Source organism: Ahaetulla prasina, chromosome 1 (genome assembly GCF_028640845.1).
Source record: "Ahaetulla prasina isolate Xishuangbanna chromosome 1, ASM2864084v1, whole genome shotgun sequence".
Classification (NCBI taxonomy): domain Eukaryota; kingdom Metazoa; phylum Chordata; class Lepidosauria; order Squamata; family Colubridae; genus Ahaetulla; species Ahaetulla prasina.
This window is the reverse complement of record NC_080539.1, coordinates 975,590-1,002,084: the sequence shown is the minus strand read 5'-3', so window position 1 is coordinate 1,002,084 and position 26,495 is coordinate 975,590. Positions and strand designations below refer to the sequence as shown.

The following is a 26,495-nucleotide window of genomic DNA, read 5'->3' as shown; positions in this document are numbered from 1 at the left end:
TAACAGCTGCAGTGATTCCCTGTGGCAAGAAAGATCATAAAATGGAGCAAAGTTCACTTAAAACTGTATCGCTTAGCGACAGAACTCTTGGGCTCAATAGAATAGAATAGAATTTTTTTTTATTGGCCAAGTGTGATTGGACACACAAGGAATTTGTCTTGGTGCATATGCTCTCAGTGTACATAAAAGAAAAGATACGTTCATCAAGGTACAACATTTACAACACAATTGATGGTCAATATATCAATATAAATCATAAGGATTGCCAGCAACAAGTTATAGTCATACAGTCATAAGTGGAAAGAGATTGGTGATGGGAACTATGAAACGATTAATAGTAGTGCAGATTCAGTAAATAGTCTGACAGTGTTGATGGAATTATTTGTTTAGCAGAGTGATGGCCTTCGGGAAAAAACTGTTCTTGTGTCTAGTTGTTCTGGTGTGCAGTGCTCTATAGCGTCGTTTTGAGGGTAGGAGTTGAAACAGTTTATGTCCAGGATGCGAGGGGTCTGTAAATATTTTCAAAGCCCTCTTTTTGACTACTGCAGTATACAGGTCCTCAATGGAAGGCAGGTTGGTAGCAATTATTTTTTCTGCAGTTCTAATTATCCTCTGAAGTCTGTGTTTTTCTTGTTGGGTTGCAGAACCGAACCAGACAGTTATAGAGGTGCAAATGACAGACTCAATAATTCCTCTGTAGAACTGGATCAGCAGCTCCTTGGGCAGTTTGAGCTTACTGAGTTGGCGCAGAAAGAACATTCTTTGTTGTCCTTTTTAATGATGTTTTGATGTTAGCTGTCCATTTGAGATTTTGCGATATGATAGAACCCAGAAATTTGAAGGTTTCTACTGTTGATACTGTGTTGTCAAGTATTGTGAGAGGTGGAAGTATGGAAGGGTTTCTCCTAAAGTCTACCACCATTTCTACGGTTTTGAGTGTGTTCAGTTCCAGATTGTTTTGGTTGCACCACAAGGCTAGTCGTTCGACCTCTCGTCTATATGGATTCGTCATTGTCTCGAATGAGACCAATCACTGTTGTGTCATCTGCGAACTTCAGTAGCTTAACAGATGGATCATTGGAGATGCAGTCATTGGTATACAGAGAGAAGAGAAGTGGGAGAGCACAGCCTTGGGGGCCCCTGTGCTAATTGTACAGGTATTTGATGTGATCTTGCTTAGCTTCACCTGCTGCTTCCTGTTTGTTAGGTAGTTTGTGATCCCCTTACAAGTCTGTTCCGGTACCTGTAGCTGGTTTAGCTTAGTTAGAAGAGTGTCTGGAATGATGGTATTGAATGCTGAATTAAAGTCTACAAAAAGGACCCTTGCATAGGTCTTTGGAGACTCAAGATGTTGTAGGATGTAGTGCAGAGCCATATTAACAGCATCATCCGTTGATCTATTTGCTCGGTATGAAAATTGCAAGGGGTCTAACAGCGGATCCATGATGGTTTTCAAGTAGGAAAACACTCAATTGTGGTCGTAAGGTGAGGACTACCTGTACCACCTGCCCACCCCAGGTCCCTGGGAAGGATCATCTTCTTCTTGTGCCATATCCGTCATGGGACCTCGGCAATCCCCCGGGCAAAATTGCCAAATCCCATCTAAACATCTGATTGGGCGACCAACCATCGTTCATTGGGAAAGGGGCTGCACGACATGTTGAACAGGAGATGGGCAGCAAATGTATTTCATAATAAATAAATACAAAAGAAAAAAATCAGGACAACGCCTGATTTTTGGCCCCACGGGGTCATGTAGCTCTTCTTTCTCAACCTTGGGCCCTTGAATGTGCATGGACCAACTCCCAGAATCCTCCAGTAAGCCACGCGTCACCTCCATTGACAAACGCCGTCCTACCGATAGTAGGCGGCTCCTCTTGCGCGCAGTCCAAGCAAGAGAACTCGCTTTCCCAGCATGCTCTAGGCGAGTTTTCGCCGCGCATGCGTAATACGGATCACCATGGAAAAACTTCCTGGAAGGCGAGGAGCGTCAACCCAGCGCCCGCCGGGAGCTTTTCAGGGGAAAAAATAAATAACTTTCCCCCCCCCACTGAATTTGCCCAAAATATGGGATGCCCCCCCGGCGAGACTGCACCCCATCCCCGCGGTGCTAGGCTGTAGGGGCGGGGCCTCCTTGGGTGGGGGCGCGGCTTCCTGGCTCCGCCCCTCCTTTGCGCCCGCCTATGGCTGCGCCGCACAGCTGCGAGCTCTGGCTCCGCCTTCTCCGCGCGCGCTCCCGCTGGCCCCGCCCCAGGCGCCGCCGGTGACGGGCGGTTGAAGCGCGCCCCCTTGCGCCCCCCACCCCATGGCGGTCCCCGTGCTGGGCGCCTTCCTGCTGGTGCTGCTGGTGCTGCTGGGCGGCCTCTGCCTGGGCAGGTAGGCTGAGGGGGGGGTCCTTCCTGCCCCCCACCCCCACCTCTCCCCCTCCCTTTGCTTGCCCCCCCCCAGGCACTGCCCCCAAGGGACCCCTGCCCTCCCCCCATGCCCTGGGTCTTCCTCCTCCCTGGAGGTGGGGGCCAGAGCCTTCCCCTCCCCCGCCCTTCCTGCTACCTGTCTCCACCTGTGGGTCCACTTCCCCCACCTGTCTCTGTCTGCCCCCACCCCCACTGCCCCTTTGCATGACCTGGCGGGCGCGGTGGGGAGGAAGGTGCCTCTGAGGACGTGCAGAGAGTCTCCCTGCAGCCTGAGTTTTGAGGAGGAGCGGGGGCAGGGCTGGCACCTGAGGCTTGGCTGGCTGCATCCCTGGAAGGAAGGGGGGGTGCTCACCTGGGGGCAGAAGGGGGTGGGGGGACGGCGCCCACTTGCTGTGCTTAGGCTATGCTCCAGCCAGCATAGCTAAGACCAGGAAGCATAGCCGGCTGGGGGATTCTGGGAGTTGAAGTCCACAAGTCTTCAAGTGGCCAAAGGTGGAGACCGCTGTGCTTTGGGTTCTGCCCTGGGCTGGTCTGCAGCTGTCCCTGCATCGTCCGGGCTGCTCTTGTTTAGAGTTAGTCCTCCACTTACGACCACAGTGGAGCCCACCATTTCGTTCCTAAGTGAGACATTTGGCCCCTTTTATGACCTTTCTTGCTGTAGTGGTTAAGCAGATCACTGCAGTTGTTAACCGAGACCCACGGTTGTTAAGTGAATCTGGCTTCCCCATTGACTTTGCTTGTTGGAAGGTCGCAAAAGGGGTCACGTGACCCTCAGGGACATTTCGACGGTCATAAATACGAGCCAGTTGCCAAGTGTCCGAATTTTGATCAAATGACCCTGGTGATGGTGCAACAGTCGTAAGTGTGGAACATGGTCGTAAGTCACTTTTTTCAGTGCCGTTGCAGCTTCAGACTTTCAGTAAGTGAACTGTTGTACGTTGATTATCTATACCGAATTAAGAAAATAAAGAGCACGTTGATGGGGAAAAAATTCAACAGTATATCTACGTTAATGTTAATTGTTACTTTACATTTTTGTAAGGAGAAATGGGTTATTTCTTACACAGGTTAAGAAATGCCCAGTTTCGTCTCATGAAAAGATAGCAATAGCGCTTAGACTGACATACCGCTTCACAGTGCCCTCTCTAAGCGAATTGCCCCCCCCAACAATCTGGGTCCTCATTTTACCGACCTCAGAAGGACGGGAGGCTGAGTCAAACCTTGGGGCCATCAGGACTCAAACTGCTGGCCATCAGAATTAGCTGCAGTCCTGCAGTCCAACTACTGGCTCTTCAGATAAAGTGACCGTGGACATCGGGGTACCTGCACTTATGCCTTTTTTGTGGGGCGTCCCAGCCTTTTCCTTTCCCCTAAGGGAGAATGTAGGCTGGAGACATTTTTTATTTTTTAATTTTTTAATTTGAATTTATATCCCGCTCTTCTCCGAAGGCTCAGGGCGGCTTACATTGTGTAAGACAATAGTCTCATTCTATTTGTATATTTATATACAAAGTCAACTTATTGCCCCCCCCCAACAATCTGGGTCCTCATTTTACCTACCTTATAAAGGATGGAAGGCTGAGTCGACCTTGGGCCTGGTGGGACTCGAGCCTGCAGTAATTGCAAGCAGCTGTGTTAATAGCAGACAGACTTAGTCTGCTGAGCCACCAGAGGCCCAGGACGCCGAGGGACCCGGTGAGGTTCATACAGGTGTAGCTCTACAGGTGAAGTCCAGGAGTGTATCGCTGGACTTTGGGGACTAGCAACCCCCTCCCCCAGCCCCAATTGGCAGGTTTAATGCAAGGCCTCTTCCATGTCTTGTTCCTTTTCTTCTGCCAGTTTAATGAAAAGAAGGACTAGAGGTTGAGATGGTAGCAGTCTTCCAACATTTCAGGGGCTGCCACAACATGGCGTATACCCAAACAGCATAAGGTTTCCTGCTTGAGTAGGGGGTTGGACTAGAAGACCTCTAAGGCCCCTTACAAGTCTGTTATTCTGTTAAAGAAGAGGGCGTCAACTATTCTCCAAAACACCTGGAAGCAGGATAAGAAATAACAGGTGGAAGCTTAACAAAGAAACCCAACCTACAATTAAGGAAAAAATTCCTGACAGTGAGAAAAATCAACCAGTGGAAAGGCTCCCTCCAGAGGTTGTGAGTGCTTCATCACTGGAGGTTTTGAAGAAGAGACTGGACAGCTATTTGTCTGGTACAGGGTCTCCTGCTTGAGCAGGTGGCTGGACTAGAAGACCTCCCCGGTCCCTTCCTTCCAACTCTGTTATTCTATTTAGTTCTAAATAAGCAAGGCCCTTAACTCTGCAAGTCAGTGCTGGGTGTAGCGGGTGAAACCTAAAAGTAAATGGAGGGTGGTGGGAGTTGCATCCTTCGAAGGGTGGGTGGTAAGCAAGAGGAGAGGGCCCAAGAAGGAAAGGACACGTCACAGAGGGCAGGACTAGATGACCTCTGGTGGCATCTCCACCTCCACAACTCTGCCAGAACGAGGCGAGAACTTTAGACACACTTGTGTCGTTCTTTCATTCTGTTGTCTCCTGGAGTTGTGGGTGCTTCATCACCGGAGGTTTTGAAGAAGAGACTGGACAGCCATTTGTCCGGAATGGCATAGGATCTTCTGCTGGAGCAGGGGGTTGGACTAGATGACCTCCAGGGTCCCTTCCAACTCTGTTATCCTGCCAGGGATACAGGGAAGGAGATGAGTAGCAGGTGCATCTGGCCATTCAGTTAAACGATTCCTTGGTCTTCTTGTCCCCCCTGAAGGTGGCTCCTGTACATACTGATTACCAATTGGTGCCGGCGGCGACTCCAAGCAGAGTTAAGGATCCAGTCCTTCTGGGTTTTTGGGATCCAAAACCTCAGCTTGAAGTTTCAAGAGGAGCAACAGACGGTGGTGAGTTGGGAGCTTCTTGTGGTCTCCTGAAGAACGAGCAGCTGTTCACCGCTGAGCAGGTCCCTGCAAGGACACCATAATTGCTATTATTTATCTATTTATTACTTAGTACATGTACGTCCCAGCCCATCTCACTGTTGAAGCGACTGCATTGTTGCGGCCGGGATATTTGGGGGAGCTGGAAGGTGGGCTGGGGATTGTTTGTTCTGCAGACAGGCCCCTCGGCTCCTGCTGCATCAGCGGCACAGCGAGGGCCTCCTTTTGAGTCGGGTCAAGAGATATCCAGGGGCTGTGTGCGGACGGCCTCTGTGGGCCTCCCATGTACAAAGATGCTGAGCCTCTGGAAAAAATGCAGAGAAGAGACAAAGAGGGTTGGGGGACTGGAGGCTAAAACATATGAAGAACGGCTGCAGGAACTGGGTAGGTCTTGTTTAATGAAAAGATGGACCAGGGGAGATATGAAAGCATTTTCCAATACTTGAGTGTTAGTACCGCTTTACAATGCCTTGGTAAAGACACACTTGGATTATTTAATCCAGTTTTGGTCACCATGATACAAAAAAGATGTTGAGACTCGGAAAAGTGCAAAGAAGAGCAACAAAGATGATTAAAGGCCTGGAGACTAAAATAGATGAAGAATGGTTGCAGGAATTGGGTTTGGCTGGTCTAGAGAAAAGAAGGACTTGGGGTGACATGATAGCATCTTCCAATATTTGAGAGTCAGTACTGCTTCATAATGACCAGTGCTGTCCAACCTTGGAACTTTAAGACCTGGTCTGGGGTTTCCTGCTCAAGCAGAGGGTTGGACTAGAAGACCTCCAAGGTCCCTTCCCACTCATTTATTCTGTCATTTCAGGAGATCGACAGCATCTGGATCTCCAGCAGGCTCCTGAACCATGATGTGCCGTAAGTCTCCAGGGGTTTTTTGGGGGGATGGATTTTGAATGGCTCCTTCCCCACCCCACCCCCCCGCCTCTCACTGGAGAGCCTCTTGGGGAGAAGTCCCAGCTCAGGAGGTGGACCCAGGTGTGCCTTGTGGGGAGGACCCAGCTGGCCCCTATCTTCAGACCGAGAGCCAGAAATATCCCTCTCCACTGGATACTGTAAATCCATGATAAATTGGCAAGTGGGAAGTTTTGCGCTTCTGTACCCAGCTAAAACTCCCAGAGTTGCCAGGCAGCTTTGCCCCATTCTTGGGTCGTCAAATTGGCCGCAAGGCTTCCTGTCCCAGGAGCAGGAGAAGGAAGCGGGGAAGGGGGCTTCTGCAGCCACCCGAGTCCCTTCGGGGCCACGGCAAGGCCAGAGCAGCACCGCCTGTATCCTGCTGCCATGGTGTGCACTTCCTGCTTGTGACAACTTGGGCTTTTGTAGAGCAACACCACGTGGCCTGAGGCTTCTGTGCGCTGTGGGGTCTCCGTCACGGGGGGCTTTCAAGGAAAGATTGCAGAACCCATTCATCCGGGATGGAATAAGGACTCCTGCTTTGAGCAGCGGGTTGGACTAGAAGGCCTCCTGTAAAAAAGGAAGAAGGGAGAGGGAAAGGAAGGAAGGAAGGAGAGGATGGGAGGGAGGGATGGAAGGGCTACAGGAGTGAGGAAGGAATAGAAAGAGGGGGGAGGAAGGGAGGAAAGGAAGGATAGAGTGGGGAACGAAGGGTAGAGAAAGGAGAGGGGGCGGAGGGAGAAAAGAGAAGGAGAAGGAAGGAACTTCATTCCTGGAATTGTGGGTGCTTCATCACTGAAGGTTTTCAAGAAGAGTTTGTCCAGATATTTGTCCTGGTTGGTATAAGGACTCCTGCTTTGGACAGGGGGCTGGACTAGATGACCTCGGAGGTCCCTTCCAGCCCTGCACGTGAGGTCCCCCATCCCTGACTCCCAGGGTAGGAAGCAGCCGCCCCTTCCACCCCCCACCCCAGCTGCCTCTCGGTTGCCTTCCTCTGCAGGCGCTACCTGGCCCTGTGCTTTGGAGAGGTGCGCATCCGGGTGGATCTGCAGAAGTCCCCTCACCTGCAGCCCCCGGAGCCCTTGGCCCCCGACCCTGCCGACGGGGCCCAAGAAGAGGCGCTGTCCCTGGGGCCCTCGCTGCTGCAGCTGCTCAGCCAGGTAGGACGCGGCTCCCTCGGGGACCGGCTCCCCCCTTGGCCGGCGGTGCTCACCTGCTCCTTCTTCTCTGTCCCCCTCCCCAGCTCTGCTCCTTCCACGTGGACTCGGTCAACGTGATGGTGCTGCACGTGGCTGCCTCGGAGTCCCTGTGGCATGTCCAGGTGTCCAGGTCCCAGGTCTTGCTGGGCTGTGATGGCAGGAGGTGAGTCCGCTGGCTCGGATCATCCCCAGCTTTCCCAGCCCTCTCACGGGATGAAGACGGCAGGGGGGAGGCCCGCAAGGGGCACCTGGCTGAAGTCCTGGGGAGGTGCTCCCTGGTCCCCGGGGGAAGCCGAGCGCTCCCCGTGCAGGGCCAGTTCCTGCTCAGCCCTCGAGGGTGCCCGGACGTTTGGGGCTGCTGCCTCTCTGACCTGTTCTCCCCTCCTCCCAGCGTGGCCTGTGAGCTGACCTGTGGCCAGGTGAACAGCAAAGTGCTGAAGAGCAGCCAGCAGGTAAGGCCAGGAGGGAGGGGCAGTCGAGAACCCCAAGCCCACCGCCCTTCCTCTCTGCTTGGTCAGAAATAGGCAGCATCCAGGGAATTCTTGGGCTGTGAACTGTGCGGGGGGGGGGGTCAGCACCCCAAGAGCCCTCCCTCCATTTTTTAATTAGTAACATCAACTTCAACTATCCTTGCCTCTATTTTAAATTTTCTATTTAGTGTTTGTTTTAATCTTTGATTTGTAGGCTGTCAAGGGTCCCTTTTGTGAGGGAGAAGAGTGGTTTCTAAAGGTGATTGACAGGTAGTAAGTGGGTGGGTGGGTGGGGGGAGAGAGAGAATTGATAGATGTGAGAACTACAAACCAGTGGAACAATAAGTTGCCTCCAGAAGTTGTGGCTTCTTCATCACTGGAGGCTTTTAAGAAGAGAGTGGAGAGCCATTTGTCTGAAATGGTCTTGGGCAGGCTCTCCTGTTGTGCAGGGGGTTGGACTAGAAGACCTCCAAGGTCCCTTCCAACTCTTATTCTGTTATTCAGATAGATGATAGATATAGATTGATAGATTATGGATAGGCTGGATGGCTGGATACATGGATGTGGATATATAGATAACAGATAAAGACAGACAGACAGACAGACAGACAGAGAATAATGGATAGATGATGGATGGATGATAAATGTTCATAAATTGATAGATTATTGATAGTTGATAGAGAAAGAGAGATGGATATGTTGATAGATGCATAATAGATAAATATTATAGGTAGAGATGGCTACATTAGGCCGCTGCTGAGTTGGGGGGCTCTTCCCTGGAGGATTTTGGCCCAAGGGCCGGACCCAAACTGAGCAACCGGCAGAATTAGCCTTGGCCAATTCCAGACCAGAGCAGGGTTTTTTTGCTGAGGTCAGTTCCAGGGCCACGTGACCCACAAAGGTAAAACAACAGGTTCTCCCCCCCCCCCGGTCTCCCTGCCCCTCTGCAGCGTATACCCACCTGGGAGATTTCAGCCGGGGGGGGGGCTTTGTGTTCTGTGGGCCTGCAAGGACTTTTCCCTACACGGTGCTCCCCTCTCTGCCTCCCTCCCACCCCCCCACCCCCGTTCCTCTCCCCAGGACGACGCCTGCCTGGCTGAGCTCTCCCTGGCGCTCTCGGTCTCCCTGGACATCAGCCTGGGCAAGCAGCAGCTGCAGAGCGTGGCCCTGGGGGTCTGGAGCCTCCATGCCGAGCTGCACGAGGGGCTCTTCCACAGCGAGCTGCTGCGGCGCATGGGTGGCAGTCCCCGGAAGGGGGCAGGTGAGGATCAACGCAGCAGCTCACCTGGGCCTTTCCTGCCAGCCCGCTCTGGTCTTCCAAGGCAGGGGAGTCAGTCAGTGCCCTCTGCTTCTGCGGTGCCCGCTGGGGGTCAGGTGGGCCGGCGGTTCAGGGGGAGGCCAACGGGGCGGGAGGGGGCTGCTTTGCCCCAAAGATCTGGATCAATTGGCTGCTGTTTGGGTTTTAACCTCTGACCATCTGCTTAATGGGCCAGCTCCCTTTGGGCATCCTTTGCCAATGCCCAGGAGGGCTTGAGCGCTTGGCTGCCTTCACTGGGCCTTCCTTCTCCCCTTTCCTGACCCCAGATTCCCCGAAGGCTCTCGCACTGGGTCCCTCCCCCCTGGGCCTGGCCGGCCTGAAGTACGTCCCCTCTCGGCTGAAGGTGGATCTGGAGACCACCAGCCTGGTTCTCTCCATGAACAGCCAGAAGAGGTAAGGGGGCTGAGGAGGGGTCCGCCCTGCAGGCCTGGCCTTTGCCCTACCCCCGCCTCTCGTGCCTTAAAGGGGGGGGCAGGCGCCCCAGTTGGCCTTGGCCTGCAGCTGAGAGCAAGCAAGCGAGGGGGGGGGCTACCAACCCCCCCTTGAAGACTTTGGGTAGGGGGCTAATCCCCTCCCACACCTGGAAGGCTGCCAGGAGGTGCTGGACTCAGTTGGAGGCAGCTTCCATCTCGCCCCTCCCCCCCTCCAGGCACCTCACCTGGACCCTGAAGCGGCTGCATTTCGCCCACCAGTGCGATGAGGAGCAAATCCCCCTCCGGAGCTTCACGCCCACCTGCGACCTGCCCCAGATGAGCATCGAGTTGGTGCTGGAAGGCAAGTCGGGGGAGAGGGTCTCCCTTGCCCTGAGAGCCCCACTCCCGGCACAGGCCTCCCCCCAAAGAAACCCGCCCAGGTGAAGGGGCGCAGGGAGCCGTGGGCAGGATGGCCGTGGAAGCGGGGGGACCCTTCAAGGGAGAGCCTGTGGCTGCCGCCTCCATGGTTGATGGTCTGCCCCGTGGAAATTGGTCATTGTGGGGGCTGGGGGGGGCTTTTTAATTTACAAGCGCATGAAACGGCCCCTCCTGCGAACTAAATGGGTCTCACAGGCAGTCCTCGACTTACGACCACAACGGAGCCCAAAATCTGTCCTGCTAAGTGAAATGTTTGTTAAGTGAGTTTTGCCCTGATCTTTCTTGCCACGGTTGTTAAGTGAGTCGCCTCACTTGTTAATTGACCCACCCGGTTGTTAAGTGAATCTGGCTTCCCCATTGATTTTGCTGGTGAGAAGGTCGCAAAAGGGGATCGCCTGACCCACTGCGACCGTCGTAACTATGAGTCAGTTGCCAAGAGTTCGAATTTGGATCTCGTGAGCACGGGGATGCTGCAACAGACGTTAAGTGTGAAAAACAAAACTCACTTTGCTCAGGGCTTTAGTAACTTGGGATGGTTATTAAACGAACTGTTGTAAGTCGAGGACTAGCAGTGTGACTCTTGCCGAGCATCTGAACTTTGATCCCATGATAATGAGGATGTTGCAATGGTCGTAAGTGTGAAAAACGGCCACAAGTCACATTGTAACTTTGAGCGGTCACTATACGAAAGCCCTGCCTATAGTCCTTGGGGCGGGGGGCTGTCCCCGGGTGGAAGGCAGCAGTGGGCCTTCAAATCCCCCCTTAGACTGCCCTGAGTTCTGCTGGGAGGGGGAGGCTGAGAAAGGGCACCCTCAGGTGATCCCAAGGAAGGGCAGGAGCCAGCTTCACCCGCCATCTTCTTGCCTCCCCAGACGGGCTGCTGCTGTCGCAAAGCCGCCAACGCATCGTGTGCCTCAACCTGCTGAAGGCCAGCCTGCAGGTGAGCCCCCATGGATGCCTGGGGTCACCCCTCCCCCGCTCTCCCACAGCCGCCCCGCCCTCTGAGCGCCTCCCCCCCCCTCACACACAGGTCATGGCCATCGACATCTCCGTGGCCGTCATGGTCAACACCTGCATCGTCCACTACCGGCACCAGGAGTTCTCCCACTGGGTGGGCATGCTGGCCTCGGCGGAGCAGACCCCAGGATGGCCTCTCTCGGCCAGGGGGCCCGGCGGCAGGTGAGTGGTTGACACAAGCCCAGGCAGCGCTCGACTTACGGCCACAAAGCGAGATGTTTGTTCAGGGAGTTTTCTCCCGTCTGGTGACCTTCCTTGCCACCGTCGTTAAGTGAATCGCCGCAGTGGATAAGTGAACCTGGTTGCTAAGTGAATCCGGCTTCCCCCGTGGACTTTGCTCGTCAGAAAGTCGCAAAAGGGGGCTCACGTGACCCCTGGGACACCGCGATCGTCATAAATGCGAATCAGTTGCCAAGTGTCTGAACTTTGATCACACAACCGTGGGGAGGCTGGGCTGCAACGGTCGTAAGTGTGAAAAACGGTTTTTCAGGGCTATTGTAACTTTGAACGGTCACTAAAGGAATTGCTGCGATGGATGGCAGGCGAGCGGTTTGGCCCTCAGCCACTCTGGTCTCCTCTGGGCAGCAACCCTGGAACCCTTTACAGGCGGGCCTCACCTTAACAATGTTTCGTTTAGTGACCATTCGAAATTACAACGGTCCTGAGAAAAGTGGCTTATGGCCATTTTTCACCCTTACGACCGTTGCAGCATCCCCACGGTCACGTGATCAAAATTCGGATGCTTGGCAACTGACTTGTATTTATGACGGTCGCACTGTCCCGGATCCCCCCTTGCGACTTTCCGGCAAGTCAATGGTGGAAAAACCAGATTCACTTAACAACTGCAGGGATTCACGGAACGACTGTGGCAGGAAAGGTTGTAAAATGGGGCAAAGCTCACTTAACAACCGTCTGGCTTAACAACAATAATTTTGGGTTTTGATGTGGTTGTAAGTCAAGGACTGCCAGTTAAAAAAAAATTCTTTTAAACCCTGATCAGTTTTCAAACTCAAACCTTCTCTGAGAAAGGAGGGAATCTGGTTTCTGAGAGACCCCTCCTCCGCGTCCAGCAGGAACCACCTGGGCAGCCGGACGGCCTTCCCTGCGGCCTTCCCTGGGCAGAAACCGGCTGAACCGGCCCGGTGGGGTCCCAGGGGAGCAAAGCCAGTCTGGGCAGCCGGTTTTTGCTCCGTTGTCGTCCCCCAACCCCCCCAGCAGGGTGAAGGGCAGCTCTCCCCGGACAAGAGTTCCGTCGAAGAGAACCATTAAAGAAAGGATGCAAAAGGAGGGATGAAACAAAATGTGAATAAGAAAAAATAAAATATATATTTAAAATTATTCTAAATGATTGAATTGTTGACTTGGCTTGTGGCTCATTCCGCACACAGCCATTCATTGATATCCGTAGCTGAAGCCATGAGAAAGTGTGTGTGTGGGGGGGGGGGTTTGATCAAGAAAAATGAAATTCCCACCCAATTCCCTCAGGAGGAGAGACCCTTTCCACCTGAGGGAATTGGGTGGGAATTTCACTTTTCTTCATCAACCTCCCTTAAGCCGCTGACTGGCTGGGTGCAGAGTGAGCCAACCCGTCAAGTCAACAATTCAATTACTTAAAATAATTTAAAAACATATTTTAATTTTTCTCATTCACGTTTCGTTTCATCCCTCCAGGTCCCTCTGCGCTTGAATCCCAAAGGCCTGGGGACACCCTAAACCACAGGGCCCCCCAGCCGTGGCCACGCGAAGACTTGTGGACTGGGAGCTGAAATCCACAAGTCTTTAAAGTGGCCATGGTTGGAGACCCCTACTTCAGAGTCGGGGGCTCCCCCTTGCCAGGATTCAGTTTGACCCCCTCTGGCCATTTGCAGCCCGTGGATGCAGGGTCAAGGCCTCAGCTGGGGGTGGGAGTGGGGGGGTGATGCTTTCTGCCTTGTGAGGCATGGTAGATGCCTCCCAAGAATATTCCCATGCCCTCGTCCCCATTTGGAGCTTCCGGCCAGCCTCTTGAGCCGCTACAACAAGCCAGGATCCCCTTTAGGGCCAAGGTGCTCTCCCCACTTACTGGGATGTAGACATTTAACCCTGTTTCCTGATGTCAACACCCCCCAACCCCCCCACCCACCATCCCATCCTGCTTCCCCTCCCCCCCAGGATGCCGCAGATCCTGGCCACCATCATCCTCAGCGCTTCAGTGTCCAACGTCAACCTCTCCGTGCAGCTGGGAGACACCCCACCGTTCGCCCTGGGCTTCAACTCCATCTCCGTGGGTGAGTGGCCGGAGCTGCCCTCCGCGTCTGTCCGGCTGGCTTTCTCATCTCCCCCTGTTCACCCCAAGCTTTCCAAGGGCCACGATCCAAGACACACACCCTTCCCCTGGGAGGGGCCCCACGAGTCCTCTTCCTTCTCTTCCCCCAATGGTCAGTCTGGCCGGATTCTGCAGAGGCCAAGCAGGGAAGACCTTGCTCCCTCCTCTCTACCCCTCCCACCCTGGGATGCGCCCATCCTGGTGATTGCAGCTCCAGGCTGCAGCCTTCCTTCTCCCCAGAAGCCTTTGAGACCCATGAAGGTCACCGAAGCATTCTGGGAAACAGAGTTCCAGCTGTTTTCCCATTCCCCGTTTAATTAACTCATTATACCCTGCCCGTCTCACTACCTTGAGTCACTTCGGGTGGTTGATAGTATCAGCCATTAATATAAAACCACAAAAAATATTCAAATTCAGATTAACAATAGTTAAATATTATTCAAATATTATTAAACATTATTTTCTTTCTGAAATTAAATCAGAGGTCTCCAAACTTGGGCCACTTTAAGACTGGTGGGCTTCAACTCCCAGAATTCCCCAGTGCTGGCTGGGGAATTCTGGGAGCTGAAGTCCACATGTCATAAAAGTGGCCAAGCTTGGAGAACCCTGATTTAAAATAAACGAAAACCCTGGTTTCTTAAAAACAAAAAACAAAACCCGGCTGGCTTTCTGTGATAGAAATCAGGAGTCTGATAGCCCCTTTTCACCTAGTAAAGTAGTCCTCAATTTACGTCCACCTTTGGGACCAGAACATCTGTCATTAAGCGAGACAGTTGTTAAGTGAGGCCTGCTCAATTTTACGGCCTCTTGCTGTGTTCATTAAGCAAACCCCTTAATGGCTGTTAAGTGAATTACAGGGTTATTAAGAGAATCTGGCTTCCCCGATTGACTTTGCTTGTTGGAAGCAAGCTAGATTTTATTTAAAAGTTTTCATGACCTGCAGACTCCTGATTTTTTTCATTGCAGAGCAGAGGTGGGGAAAGGATGGGTCTTTGAGGACTTGTGGACTTCAACTCCCAGAATTCCTGAACCAGCCATGTTGGGTGGCTCAGGAATTCTGGGAATTGAAGTCCACAAGCCCTAAAAGGCCCGTCCTTTCTCCACTTCTGTTGCACAGCAACTCTCATCTCGCAAGTTCTGCAGTGATACACTGTTTTTCCCTTAACAATTGGGGTGGGGGAATCAAGACCCCCCACACACACCCATGCCAAAAGCAAGCAACAAAGAAAAGAGCCCCCTTGTGGCGAGATGGGGAGGGGCAAACGAATTTAATAGATAAAAAGAAAATAATAATAATAATAATATTGCCTTCCTCCTTCGACTTAGATTACCAGCACTTGCGTCCTCAGAGCGTCCACCAGAGGGCCGTGCTGGCCGTCGACCACTTCTGCTGGCGGGTGGGGGCAGACTCGCACATCCAGCGGGCCCCCCACCCCCCGAACATGCATGTCTGGGGAGAAGCTTTCATCCTGGACTCCTTCAACCTTCAGGTGCACCGCGAGACAAACGCAGGAGCCAGGCTGGGTTACTCCAGTGCAGCTCAAACCTCTTCCGGCTTTGCGGGGTGGCCCGGGGGGAGTGGAAACGGTTCTGGGTGAGCGTCTGGCCCCCGTGGGCGGGCACAGCTCCATTGGCACGAACAACGGGCACTCGGTGAAGCTCCACCACCCGCTCAAATGGAGCTTGCTCGCATGGCCCAGTTCCGAATGGTCCAGAGCCTGGGGATTGAAGACCCCTGGGTTATCTGGTCTGGGTGATTGATGGGAGGGAAGGCCTGCACGCAGGGGGCGGAGATCCTGGCTTTGACCCTCTGGCCGAGGCCCCGGCTGCCCACCCCAGGGCCCCTCCGGACGTTGTCCCTCCGCTCGTTCTGCAGGGCAGCTACAACCAGCCGCTGGGGACGTCCAGCACCCACGCGGACACCCTCTTCCTGGATTGCACCCTCCGTGGGCTGCAGCTGGAGTCCTCGGACGCCTGCGCCGACTGCCTCTCCCGGCTGCTGCTGCTCTTGCAGCCTCGGGAGCCCGGCTCTCAGGAACCCCTGGGGGAGCTGCCCCCCGCTCTGGGGGAGGAATTTGGGGTGCTTTGGAAGGTGGACCTGAAGGTAGAGGACGTCAACCTCTTTACGCTGTCGAGCTTGGCAGGTGAGCCTCGGGCGGCCTTGGATGACTGGGGGGGGGGTCTTTTGTGCCTTGGGAACCAGCAGAGAGAAGAACCCCCCCCCCTTGCTTGGGGGCTGGGACAGGGACTGACTCTTCTTGGCTCCAACTTTCAACCTCTGAACCCAAAAATGATTTTGGGGACACTTAAGAGTGTTTATTTATCTCATTTAGGAACAGTCTCCTCCCTCCCTCACACAAGCACTCTCTGCCTGCCTGGCTCTGGATTTGCACTTCAGTGCCCAGATTTATTTTATTTGCTTATTGGTTTTATATAAAATATTTTTATATTTCATTTATTTTATTCAACAAATAAAACATTAAATTTTTACACAGCTTAAAATGGCCATAAAAAACAGAATGAAACAGTTACAGAGAGTCCTGGACTTACAGCCGTTCATTTAGTGACCGTTCAAAGTTACAACGGCACTAAACAAAAGTGACTTAGGACCAGTTTTCCAGGTCACCATGGCAGCATTTCCCCTGGCCACCTGATCAAAAATCAGACAGGTAGCAAGTGACTCATAGTTATGACGGTCGCAGTGTCCAGGGATCACGTGATCCATGGGGAAGTTTTAGCAACCGTGTGACTAACTTAACAGGTGCAGTGATTCATTTAACAATGTTGACAAGAAGGTCATAAAATGAGACAAAACTCAACAACTATCTTGCTTAACAACAGAAATTTTGGCCTCCATGGTGTTCATAAGTCGAGGACTGCCTGTACAGGATTAAAAACATGAAAAGTGGGCTCTCCAGCCGCAGTGACTTTACAACTTGTGGACTTCAACTCCCAGAATTCCCCAGCCGGCAGAGTCAAAGTCCAGAAGTTGTAAAGTCGCTGCATGAAAACTTTGGCCGTTGACAGGGAAGACCTTAAAATTAACATGAAAGGCAATCAAATGCATAGAATCCGCTCTGGTTCCATTAGCCCCCCTCCCTCTGGTCCCAGGACAGGTTTGCAGGCCCCTTGGGAAGCCCACGAGAGAGCGGCCAACCCTCCCCCCCCCGAGGGGCCTGGTACCCCAAAGGACCGCTCAGTGGACGCTGCTGCCAGTGGCCCTGCGGGGATCCCCCTGAGTTAGTGGCCATTTCCACAGGCGACGGCCGGCTGCGTAGAGCAGCCCCTCCCGTTTGGGGTCTTCCTGCCTTCAGTTTCCATTTATTTATTTATTTATTTATTAAACTTTTATACCGCCCTTCTCCCGAAGGACTCAGGGTGGTGTACAGCCTTCATTTAAAACAATTAATATACATATTAAAATAACAATTAAAAAGCTTATTCAATAAAAGGCCGAAATTAAAACCGTCCAATTGACCATATAAAATACCCAGTAAAATTACAATTAAAAATTAAAAATTAAAAATTTAGAATTTAAAAATCAGGCCAGTCCCGCTTGAATAAAAAGATGTGTCTTCAGTTCGCGGCGGAAGTTCCGAAGGTCAGGCAATTGGCGCAAACCGGGGGGAAGTTCGTTCCAGAGAGTAGGTGCTCCCACAGAGAAGGATCTTCCCCTGGGGACCGCCAGCCGGCATTGCTTGGCGGACGGCACCCTGAGAAGTCCCTCTCTGTGAGAGCGCACGGGTCGGTGGGAGGCATGTGGAAACAGCAGGTGGTCCCGTAAGTACCCAGGCCCTAAGCCATGGAGCGCTTTGAAGGTGGAAAAGGGAGTGGCCACCCTCCCTGCTGCAGAGACACGGGTTCGAGGAATGGGATGAATGGGCTTTGTGGGTCTTTGGGCCAGGAGGTGGCCTCACTGAATGTCTGTCTGTCTGTCTGTCTGTCCGTCCCTCTCCCCCCCATCACTTTTTCTCCCTCCTCCTTTCTCTCTCTCTCCCCCCTATCTTTCTTTGTCCCCCTCCCTCTCTCTTTGTTTTCTCTCTTTCTCCCCTCCTCTCCTTATCCCCTCCCTCTCTCTCCCCTCTCTCTTTCTCTCCCCTCCCTCTCCCCTTTCTCTCACTTTCTCCCCACTCCCTCCATCCCTCTCCCCTCTCTCTCTCCCTTCTCTGTTTCTCTCTATTCTCCTCTCTCTCTCCCCTCTTTCTTTTCTCCCCTCTCTTTGTGTCTCTCTCTTTCTCCCCCTCCCCCTCTCCCCCTTTCTCCCCCTCTCATCCAGGGGCCACAGAGTTTCGGGTGGACACCTTGACCACGCTGGGCAGTGCCGAGAGCTGCACCATCAGCATTCAGGGGGTGGCTCTGTCCCTGGTCAAGAGCCTGGCGGAGAAGATGCAGCCCTGTTGCAAAGCCCCTGCCATCCCCAGCCCCGTGGCTGGCCTGGCCGCCCTGTGCCTCACCTACCGCAGCAGCATCCGCTCTCTGGAGGTGCCTCTCTTACCTCGCCAGTCGCTTCCCCCTGCCCCAGTCGCTTCGCAAGGGAACTGGGTTCCCCCCCCCATTCATCCCCCCAAGCCCCATCTGGCCACCTCCACAGAGTCCAGCACAATCTATCCTGGTCTCTGGGCTCCGGGAGGGGGGCTTTGTGGGTGCCAGGTCCAAGGCAATGTTGCCCCCTCCCAGGACGCTCAGTTCCCGCCTTGCTTGGCATCAGGGCTTCCTACCCCCTCCCTCCCCCTTTTTGTGTCTTGGGGAATGAGTGGGGCTTGGCAGGAAGCCTTGTTTGGCAGTGGGCTTATCGCCCAACGTGTCCTTCCCCAGGTGCAATGCGGAGACAACCTGACGCTGCTCTGGAGCCCAGCCACCCACATGTACCTGTTCGAGCACCTGCTGGCCACCCGGCGCTGCTGCGAGACGCTGCAAAGCTTGCTGTCGCCCCAAAAACCCACCTCCCTTCCCCAGCAGGACCCTGAAGGCCGGCTCCCTGCCCAGGACGGGGCTCCCTTCCCAGAGGGCCCAGCCCCCAGGAGGCAGCTGGGGCTGACCTTGGAGTTCAGCTCTCTGAAGGTGACCGCCTTCGTGTCAGAGAGCCGCTACTTGAGCCTGGCGGCCGAGCGGCTTTTGCTCAACCGACACGGTGCGTCCCTCCACGCCTACTGTCCCGGACTGGTGGCCGGCTTTGACGGCAACAGCATCCTGGTCTTGAAGGAGGTGGAGCTGCAGGCCCTGCCGGAGCTGGAGGAAATGATCCTGCACCGCGGCCCCTTCCCCACCCTCTGCACTTTGCGCAACCGCGTCTGGGCCCTCTCCTGTGCCGGCGTGGCGGTGGAATTCCCCTACCAGTACGACTTCTCAGCTACGTTGGACGAGGCGCTGGGCGTGCAGAAGTGGCTGAAGGGACTCCACGGGCGGAAGGCCGCCGGCGGGACCCCACCCCATCCCTTGCCGCCCGACCTGCTGCTCAAGGTCCAGCACTTCTCCTGGGTCTTCCTGGACGACGTCTTCGAGGTGAAGCTGCGCGACAACTACGAGCTGATGAAGGACGAGAGCAAGGAGAGCGCCAAGCGGCTGCACCTGCTGGACGCCAAGGTGGCCGCCCTGCGCAAGCAGCACGGGGAGCTGCTGCCCGCCCGGAAGATCGAGGAGCTCTATGCCTCCCTGGAGAAGAAGAACATCGAGATCTACCTGCAGCGCTCCCACCGGCTCTACGCCAACACGCCCATGCGCAAAGCGCTGATCACGTGGACCATGTGCAGCTTGGAGCTGGTGGCGCTGGCGGACGAGGCCTTCTCTGGGGCCGAGCGGGTGCTGCAGCAGAGCCGGGACATGGATGCCGCCAGCCCCTTCCCCCCCGAGGGCCTGGAGCTCCTCACCCACTGGTGCCGCATGGTCAAGGGCAGCGTCAAGACCTTCTTTGGTGAGTGTGCAGCTGGGCTCCACGGTGTACTGGGTCCCGTCTGTCAACGTCCGCCTTTCAGTTTTGAGGAACAGGGCAATTCAGTGTTCGATTTGTTGCTCAGTCTTTGTGGCCCCATGGAGTACAAGGTAGTCCTTGACTTACAGCAGTTCATTAAGTGACCGTTCCAAGTTACAAGAGCACTGAAAAAAGGGACTTACACCCGTTTTTCACACTTATGACAATTGAAGCATCCCCACGATCACGTGATCAAAACTCGGACGCTTGGCAACGGATTCATACTTATGACCGTTGCAGGGGTCACATGATCTCATTTTGTGACCTGACAAACAAAGTCAATGGGGAAGCCAGATTCACTTAATAACCGTTTTGCTAATTTAACAACAGCGATTTGTTTAACAACTGTCTCCCTTAGCAGTGGAGATTTTGGGCTCAATTGTGGCCTAAGTCTAGGACTGCCTGTAGAACACACCAGCCCCTCCCTCCCCCCCATCCTCCCCCAGAGTCCCTCAGCCAGCAAAGCTGAAGTCCACAAGTCTTAAAGGGACCAAGGTTGGAGACCCCTGTTCCAAAGGACAATCAGGGTTGGTTTCCTTTGGGGTCAACTGATTGGATCTCTTTGGGGTCCCAGGGAGGCTCAAGCGTTTTATCTGTTTAGCTCTACAGTAGTGTGTTTGTGGGAAGTATGGAAGGCAGGCCCCTGCCCCACAGGCCCCGGGGCCTAAGCTTTGCTAACTGGAGGACAGCCAAACGTGCCTGGGGACTACCGACTGTGGAAATGGGCCACGGGTGCCCCTGTGGGTACAGTGAGGCTCTTCTGGCTATGGGGCCACTGTGGTAGGTATCGCCGCCTTGGTGTGATCCAAGCTTCTCTCTAAACCTGGCCACTTTAAGACGGGTGGACTTCAACTCCCAGAATGCCCCAGCCAGCTTGAAGGCTTAGGGACTTCAACTCCCAGGATTCCCTAGGCAGCTCATTTTGCTTTCCTGGCTGGGGAATTCTGGGAGTGGAAGTCCACAAGTCCTGAAGGTGCCAGGTTTGGAAACCTTTTGTCTCATCTAAATTCATCCTTGCCTGGTGTGGTATGAGATGCATCAAAACATCCAAAGGGCTCGTTCCATCAGGATTTGGGGACTTCGCTTGATCCTTCTCTGATTTGGGGTGACATTGAGCCATTGATATTGAAGTGATCAGTGGGGGTGATATTGAAGATACAGGAAGTCCTCGACTTACGACTTGCCCATTATGGTTGCAAGTCACGATGGTTGTTATCAGAGGTTCCCCCACATGATTACCTTGCTTAACATCCCAATCCCTCCTTTCCATCTGTTAACTCCTTCTAACACTGTTGATGTTACCTAGTTGGGTCATGAAATGCCTGCAGCTCAGAAAGCACCAAGGACCCCACAGCTCAGCCCTAAGCTGCAGATAATCTCTTCTGTTGAACGCAATAAGAGCATTTTGAAGAGAAAAGAGGTGAAGGAGCCGGGCCCCCCCTGCCCCCCACCTGTCCCGTCTCTCCCCTTCTCAACGTGGCCTCTTTCCTTTCCTCTGCCCCCCCCCCTCCACCCTCCCAGTGCGGATCCGGGACTACCCGCGTTATTTATTTGAGATCCGGGACTGGAGACTGTCGGGCCGGCTGGCCGGTGCGGAGACCCCTGGACAGCCCTGCTCTCGCCGGCGTCAAAAGCTGGAGCTGGGGGCCCCCTGGGGCCCGGTGACCGTGGAGAGAAACATGCCGCCCTTGAAGTTCTACCACGACTTCTGCTGTAAGTCCCTCTGGGGGGGTCTGGCCTTCCCCAAATTGTCCCAAATTGTGGGTTGGGGCTACGATGGGACTCTGACCCCTTTGGGGGAGGGGGGAGAAAGGTCGCCCTTGTCCCCCTTTTCTGATGCCCCTAATCCCCCTCCCCTCCTTTGCCCCCCAGCTGAGGTCTACCAGTTTACCATCGTGTGGGGGCCCTGCTGGGACCCCGCCTGGACCCTGATTGGACAGGCCATCGACCTGCTGACCAAGGCTTCGGAAGACCCCAGCCCGCCCCTCCCCTGGTGGGACAAGAGCCGCCTCCTGCTGCACGGCGACTGGCACATGGATATTGAGCAGGCCAGCCTCCACCAGGTGGCCACGGAGGTGAGGCAGCGGCCAGGGGGACACGGGAGTGGGGGCAGCCTCGGGGCTCGGACCCCCCACCCAGCCTCGTCTTCTCCCTACTGTAGGATCCCTACAACACCACGGAGAACCTGCACTGGGAGTGGAGCCGCCTCTCCTTCCACTGGCGGCCCGGCCAGTTCGTCTTCAAGGGAGACCTGGACGTCAACGTCCGGACAGCGTCCAAGTGGGTGGATACCCCTCCCCCCGGCAGGGTCTCCCCAATAAAATGGGCCATTTTTAAAATAATTCAAATTCCCAGAGAATTTTTTTCTAAAAGAATAAATATTTTTTCTAGATAAATAAATAAATACGTTTTTCTAAACAGCTTCCTCTAAACCAGCCTTTTTCTAGATGAATAAATGAACTTTCTAAATAAGGTAGTCCTCGACTTATGACCAAAATTGAGCCCAAAATTTCCATTCCTGAAACAGTTGAGTCTTTCCCCATTTTATGACTTTCCTTGCCACCGTTGTTAAGTGAAAGAGTGCCGTTGTTAAGTTAGTAACATGGCTGTTAAGTGAATCTGGCTTCCCCATTGACTTTGCTGGTCAGAAGGCTGCAACGGGGGATCACGTGACCCCTGGACTCTGCAACCGTCATCAATATGAGTCACTTTGCCAAGCATCTGAGCTTTGATCACGTGATCATGGGGATGCTTCAGTTGTCGTAAGGCACATTTTTCAGTGCCTTTGTAACTTTCAATGGTCACTAAATGAATGAACTAATGATCTTTCAACAGTTCAAGGGCTACCTGTGATCTAAATATAAAAGGAAAACATTCTACGTAAATCAATTTTAGAAAGAAGGGAGGGAAGGATCGAAGGAAGGAAGGAAGGAAGGAAGGGAGAGGTTGGGAAGAGAATGGGAGGGAGAGAGGGAAGGAAAGGAAGGAAGGAGAGAAGGACAAAGAGGAGAGGGAGGAAGTGTGGAAGGAAGGAAGGAGAGGATGGGAGGGAAGGAAGGGAAGGGAAGGGAAGGGTCTGACTCCTGGCTCCCTTCCCGTCCTGGGCAGGTACGATGACTGCTGCTTCCTTCATCTGCCCCAGCTGTGCATGACGCTGGACCTGACCTGGCTGTGCCACGGGAACCCCCACGACCACCACAGCGTGGTGCTGCGCTCCCCGGAGTTCCTGCCCGAGGTGCCCGTGGGGCAGCAGTACGACTCCTTCCGGGCCTTCCGCTCCGAGAACCTCAACCTGGCCATCCGCATGGACCTCACGCGGCCCAGTGGCGGTGAGCGAGGGAGGAGGGCGGGCGAGGGGGGTGAGAAGGGGTGCCACTCACATCCACCCAGGCCTGGGGGCGGCCCTGCGGCTGGGGATGGCAGCCACCCTTGTAAGTAGGCCATCCCAAAGGGGCTTTTTTTCCCCAAAAGGCAACTGGAATTCCTTGTTTTTTTCCTTCTCATCCAAGAAGCTTCTTCAATTCTTCAGAATTCCTTCTTTCCTACCTCCCTTTCTCTCTCCCTCCTCCGATCCCTCCCATTTCCTTCCATCACATTTTCCTTGCATCCTCCGTCCCTCCATCCTTCCTTCCTTCCCATTTCCCTTTCTTCCGTCATTCCTCCCTCCTTTTCCTTTCTTCCTTCTTTCCTCTCTCTCTCTCTCAGCTTCTTGGATGAGAAGAGACACATGAAAAGTCTCGTTGCCTTTTGGGGGAAAAGCTCTGGCGGATGGGAGACCGTCAGCCAGGCAAGGTGTGACCAGGGCCTTCCCGCCCCCCCTTCCCCCCCCCGTCCCATCCGCAGAGGCCTCCCAGCCGCGCATCCTCCTGTACAGCAGCACCCTGCGCTGGATGCAGAACTTCTGGGCCACCTGGACCAGCGTCAGCCGCCCCATCTGCCGCGGGAAGCTCTTCGGCAACCTCAAGCCCAGCAAGAAGAAGCTGGGCCAGCACTACCGCCAGCTCTCCTGCACCGCCCTCTTCCCCAAGCTCCAGGTGAGGCAGGGAAGGAAGGGTGGGGAGGGGCCCTGGATTGGCTCAAGCGGGGAGGGGGGGCGCTCGGAAAGGCCCCTCCCTTGAATTACAAGGCGGTGTGCTCAGACCTTCCTGGGATCCATCTCTGGAATTTCTCTCCCTCCCTCCCTCTTCTCCTTTCTTTCTTTCTTTCTTTCTTTCTTTTTCTTCCTTCCTTCCTTCCTCCCTCCCTCCCTCCCTCCCTCCCTCCCTCCCTCCCTCCCTTCCTTCCTTTCTCTCTCTCTCTCTCTCTCTCTTTCTCTTTGCCTGCCTGCCTGCCATCTATTTCTCTATCTCTATCTCTACCTCCCACCTATCTGGCCTGAGGATCAATCGATCTTTCTTTCTTTCTCTTTCTTCCTTCCTTCTCTTTCTTTCTTTCTTTCTTTCTTTCTTTCTTTCTTTCTTTCTTTCTTTCTTTCTTTCTTTCTTTTTTCTTCCTTCTCTTTCTTTTTCATTTTCTTTCATTCAAAAATTTATTTATTTAGAATATTATTTCATTTATTTAGAATTCTTTAGAAGTATTTATTTTAAAAAAATTTTTTTGAAAAATTGTTTAGAAATTTTTATTTCTTTAGAGAAATATTTGCTTAGAATAATTTATATTCATTTAGAAAAAAAATATTCATTTCTTTATCCAGAAAAATTATTTGGTTATGAATGGAAGAGAAGAGAAGAGAATTTTTATATTGGCCAAGTGTAATCGGACACACAAGGAATTTGTCTTTGGTGCATCTGCTCTCAATGTACATAAAAAGGAAAAAAAATACATTCAAGAAAAAAAATACAAAAATACCAAAAAAAATTTGGAAACACATGTTTAGAAAAATGTATTGATTTATTTGGATTATGTGTTTGTTTAGAAGAAAAAAGTTTTTTTTTATTTAGGAAATTGTAGAAATGTTTATTTCTTTGGAAAATGTATTTAGAGGATTTTTACAGCAGCCCGACTCCATCCCCCCGAGGGCTGCCCTCCATCTGATGGGCTTCCCTCTCTTCCCAGATCCATTACTGGGCCTCCTTTGCCCAGCAGCGTGGCATCCAGCTGGAGTGCGGCCAGGGCCACATCTTCACCCGTGGCACGCAGCGGCTGATTCCTCAGGGTGAGCGAAGGTGGCCGGGCAGAGGCCGAGGGCCAGGCAAGGCTCCCCCTGCTGACCCCTGACCCTCTCCCCTCCCTGCAGCCGGCACGGTGATGCGCCGCCTGATCTCCGAGTGGAGCATCGTGCAGATGGTGAGCGATCTCAGCCTGGTGAACGTCCACCTGATGGCCTCCCCCTGCGAGGAGAACGTGGACCACCGCTTGGACTCCCTGGTCAAGAAGACCCACCTGCTGAGCCTCTCCTCCCTCACCTACCAGCGCCACAGCCTCCGCACGGCCGAGGAGGTAGCCTTTCCTCCCCCTCCCCCCCTCCCTACACACACACACAACACACACCGGTCATTAAGTGAGTGTTGTCCTATTTGACAAGCTTTTTAAGTGAATCATTGCAGTTCTTAAGTGAACCTGGCTTCCCCATTCACGTTGCTCGGGTCGCAAGAACTGATCGAGTGACTTCAGGACGTTGCGACCGTCATAAATCCAAGTTCAGCTGCCAACCGCCTGGATTTTGATCACGTAGTCACAGGGAAGCTGCAACAGTTCTAAGTGCGGAAAAGGGTCATCGGTCCCTTTTTTCCAGCACTGTTATGACTTTGAACGGTCACTAAATGAAAAAGAAATTCCGGTGACCTCTTGAAAAGGTACCTTGGGGTCACTAAATGAATTTTTGTAAGTGGAGGACTCGCTGTTCTGGGGACACTGTTTGGGTCGTTTTATTCTCGAAATGGAGCAGATGGTGTACAGGAAGAAGGTCCAAGCTTGGCCACTTTAAGACTTGTGGACTTCAGCTCCCAGAATTCCCCAGCCAGCAAATGGAATTCTGGGAGTTGAAGTCCACAAGTCTTAAAGTGCCCATCTTTGGACCCACTCCTTGTTCTCCGGGTTGGCCTTATACTGCCAAGTGAATTTGTTTAGTTATAAAACCCGTTTTAAAACCTTTTTAGTTTTAAAACCAGGGCTGGTCTCATCCTCCCTCTTCCGTTCCCAGGAGGTTCTGCTGCGGGACGGGGACGATGTGCTTCACACCCACCAGCTACACCTGGTGGACCTGCGGGCGTCCTGGACCACCACCAACCGGGACATCGCTTTCGGCCTCTACGACGGTTACAAGAAGTCCGCGGTGCTGAAGCGCAACCTGTCCACCGAGGCCCTGCGGGGGCTGAAGATCGGCCCCCAGTTGCCCGCCAAGAAGCCCAGGCGGGGCCCTCCCCCCAGCCACCAGCCCCCGCTGCGGGTCGTGCCGGCGAGCAGCGGCCGGACGGAGCGAAGCCCCTCTGGAGGTGAGGCCGCCCTGGCCCTGAACCCCGTGGGGGAAAGATGCCCCTCGGACGTGGGGCCGTTGCTTGGGGGTCATTGTGTGGGATCCGGAAGATACAAAGGGCTGGCAGCCAGAGAAATACCAGAGTCCACATACCTGCCTTTCTTGAAAGGGTCCCGCATGGGTGAAATTACCTATAGAGCGGATATTTGGGGCTGAGGGTGGACCTGGGGGGTCCTTGGTGCTCTCTGAGCTTGCTGGTTTTCTTGCAGACATTTCATGACCCAACTGAGTCCTTCGGGAGAAGGGCGGTATACAAATTAAAATATTCATTCATTCAACTACGCAACATCCTCGGAGGGGATTTTGCTGTCCGTTTCTATGCAGTGGCTTGCCCAATCAAGCAGAAAACGGTACCCCAGTCAAGGAACTGCCAAACAGGGCACCACATCCCCACCACAACTGGGAAGGCAAACTTGTATAGAAACAGAAAGCAAACCCCACCATTCTGACGGTGTTACTCTTAACTCCCTTCTAGCACTGATGACGTTCCCTAGTTGGGTCATGGAATGTCTGCAAGAAGACAAGAGCACCAAGGACCCCCCAGAGTCTGAAGCTACCTAAGAGAGAAGTTTACAGAAAGGAAAGGGGGCAGCTAGAATTGGAGGGGGAGGGGGTGGAATTACCCTGGTGCCA

The 26,495-nt window shown here is 53.5% G+C and overlaps 1 protein-coding gene across 2 annotated transcripts in view; it reads left to right on the top strand.

The window, feature by feature from the left end:
* Positions 1–2,097: 2,097 nt before the first annotated feature.
* BLTP2 (bridge-like lipid transfer protein family member 2) overlaps positions 2,098–26,495 on the top strand; it is a 36,561-nt gene continuing 12,163 nt past the window's right edge. The window contains exons 1-24 of one of the 2 annotated variants that reach the window (XR_009152801.1): positions 2,098–2,376; positions 5,188–5,317; positions 6,174–6,223; positions 7,260–7,419; positions 7,503–7,621; positions 7,850–7,910; positions 9,009–9,189; positions 9,513–9,639; positions 9,896–10,020; positions 10,970–11,037; positions 11,128–11,276; positions 13,266–13,381; positions 14,746–14,909; positions 15,296–15,563; positions 17,696–17,901; positions 18,235–19,330; positions 20,909–21,100; positions 21,260–21,462; positions 21,549–21,667; positions 22,496–22,716; positions 23,231–23,421; positions 24,443–24,542; positions 24,624–24,826; positions 25,530–25,821. Coding sequence is in view for 1 of the 2 variants with exons in the window: in XM_058163920.1 (XP_058019903.1) it covers positions 2,306–2,376; positions 5,188–5,317; positions 6,174–6,223; positions 7,260–7,419; positions 7,503–7,621; positions 7,850–7,910; positions 9,009–9,189; positions 9,513–9,639; positions 9,896–10,020; positions 10,970–11,037; positions 11,128–11,276; positions 13,266–13,381; positions 14,746–14,909; positions 15,296–15,563; positions 17,696–17,901; positions 18,235–19,330; positions 20,909–21,100; positions 21,260–21,462; positions 21,549–21,667; positions 22,496–22,716; positions 23,231–23,421; positions 24,443–24,542; positions 24,624–24,826; positions 25,530–25,821 (4,612 nt within the window). In the remaining variant the exon portion in view is untranslated. The remainder of the gene's footprint in view (positions 2,377–5,187; positions 5,318–6,173; positions 6,224–7,259; positions 7,420–7,502; positions 7,622–7,849; positions 7,911–9,008; positions 9,190–9,512; positions 9,640–9,895; positions 10,021–10,969; positions 11,038–11,127; positions 11,277–13,265; positions 13,382–14,745; positions 14,910–15,295; positions 15,564–17,695; positions 17,902–18,234; positions 19,331–20,908; positions 21,101–21,259; positions 21,463–21,548; positions 21,668–22,495; positions 22,717–23,230; positions 23,422–24,442; positions 24,543–24,623; positions 24,827–25,529; positions 25,822–26,495) is intronic. The other variant, XM_058163920.1, reaches the window with a different exon arrangement.